At 46.0% G+C, this 1,840-nt stretch overlaps 1 protein-coding gene across 1 annotated transcript in view; it reads left to right on the top strand.

The window, feature by feature from the left end:
* LOC116386118 (R3H domain-containing protein 1-like) overlaps window positions 1-1,840 on the top strand; it is a 16,844-nt gene that overhangs the window by 8,805 nt on the left and 6,199 nt on the right. Inside the window, 2 exon segments of the mRNA XM_031852122.1 lie at window positions 521-678; window positions 1,082-1,215. Of these exon segments, the coding sequence (XP_031707982.1) occupies window positions 521-678; window positions 1,082-1,215 (292 nt within the window).

The following is a 1,840-nucleotide window of genomic DNA, read 5'->3' as shown; positions in this document are numbered from 1 at the left end:
GTGTGTGTGTGTGTGTGTGTGTGTGTGTGTGTGTGTGTGTGTGTGTGACGAGGATGCTATTTTTCAGATGTCTCTTTTTGTCACCTTGACATTTAAACGTTCGATTCCCCCCCCCTCCTTCCCCTCAGGACAGATCCGCGTGACTTTGTCTCCTCTGTGTGCGTTCATTTTCCGTCTCTAAATGGGTTTTTAAGCAGTGCTATAGAAACGTGTCGCCACCTCTCTGTTTACCCCCCTGAACCTAATCGCCCGTCGGAGTGGAAGCGGCCGGACCCCTCGGGGGTTGCAGGTTCAGGCCGCCCGCAGGCTAAATCAAATATATCGACTTTCTCATTTATCCCCAAGTGCCTCAAACCTGCTCGACTTCCACCGTCTTTCAATCCTCCGCTTCCCTCCTCCTCAAATGTCCCTTTTTTAAATGAATGTGAATATTAATGGCAATGTCTTTGTTGTTATCGTTCCCGTCAGTGGTCTCCTTTTCATTTGGTCACACAGCGTTGTGCCTTTTTTCTCTCCTCAGTGCACCAAGCCATGATGCCCAACCCGGCGTCCAGCTACCAGGCCATAGTGGGCATGCAGCCGACGTCCAGCCTGGCTCTCACCGGCAACCAGCAAAGCAATATGGGCAACCAGATGCAAGGCATGATGGTCCAGTACAATCCAATGCAGTCCTATCAGGTACCTTTTGCAAGCTTTCACTTCTGATGATGTCTTCAGCTCGTTTTGTTCGAGCTTCAAAAGATAAAAGCGTGCACTCGGTATTAATTGGAGAAAACCAGCGTTGGTTAGAAAGAATACAAAACGATGCCCAAGTGGCTTCAAATGTCCGATAATGAGGAATGCATAAGTGTGATAGAAGAAGCCTTCTCCGTGGTGCTTTTATTTTGGTATTCATAGCAAGGGAAAATCTCAAAAAGACATTTTTTTGACTTTATTGCTTTTATCCAGCAAAGAAAATGATTATTTGGCCTCTTCTTTTACGGTTATGTGCTGGAATCAGCCAATAAAGCCAGTTTTCTCGGGTTTTGCTGCTTTATTTGCTTGATTTCCATGGTCACCTTTTTAATTTTTTTCCCTGCAGCAGGTTTCTGTGCCACAGCAGACGTACCAGCAGCCAGTGTTTGTGTCCTGTCAGCCGGGACAGGGGGCGGTGGCCGTGGCCGGCATGCAGCCCTGCTACAGCCTGCTCCCCCCGAACCAGCACACCACCATGAGGTACGGCGTCCAATCAACAGCCGGCGCTCTGCGCGCGTTACTAAGGCAACAGAAAAGACAAACGAGCTTCATGACTCGCTTGAGATCATTTTTATTGAAACAGGAAGTCTCATGGAGATCAGAACTCTCTTTTCAAGAGAAACCTGTGTACAATGGTTCCCCGTTAAATGAACAGTTCCTTCAAAATAAAAGCACTATTTTCATTTCAAAAGGTTTCATTCCACTCATAGGGAGCCCAGTATGAAGCAGTTTGAAGATCAAAGTTTTATTGCATTGATGCATTAATATATGTTAGTGATTAGTTTCCCATGACCCAGTTTACATTGATCCATTTAAAAATCATTCCGAAGGACTTTTAATGAGACCTGATAATAAACCCGCTCTTGATTTATGTCCCTCCTTTTATTAAAGACGGTCGCTAATAGCTGACGTTGCTTCAGTTGAAACTTGATCGGCTCGCCTGTAAATGTAATTTGTCCCAGAAACCGATTTGCAGGTACGTGATGCTGCAGGTGCCTCTTATTTATAGACCTGACGGTGAATCCCCAAAGCCTCGGAGTCAAGGTCATCTTTATTCAGTGTGTGTGTGTGTGTGTGTGTGTGTGTGTGTGTGTGTGTGTGTGTG

The sequence above is a fragment of the Anarrhichthys ocellatus genome, unplaced genomic scaffold, assembly GCF_004355925.1.
Source record: "Anarrhichthys ocellatus isolate YVR2014 unplaced genomic scaffold, GSC_Weel_1.0 scaffold12, whole genome shotgun sequence".
Taxonomy (NCBI): domain Eukaryota; kingdom Metazoa; phylum Chordata; class Actinopteri; order Perciformes; family Anarhichadidae; genus Anarrhichthys; species Anarrhichthys ocellatus.
Note: the sequence above shows the minus strand (reverse complement) of the source record. Positions and strands in the feature narration are given on the sequence as shown.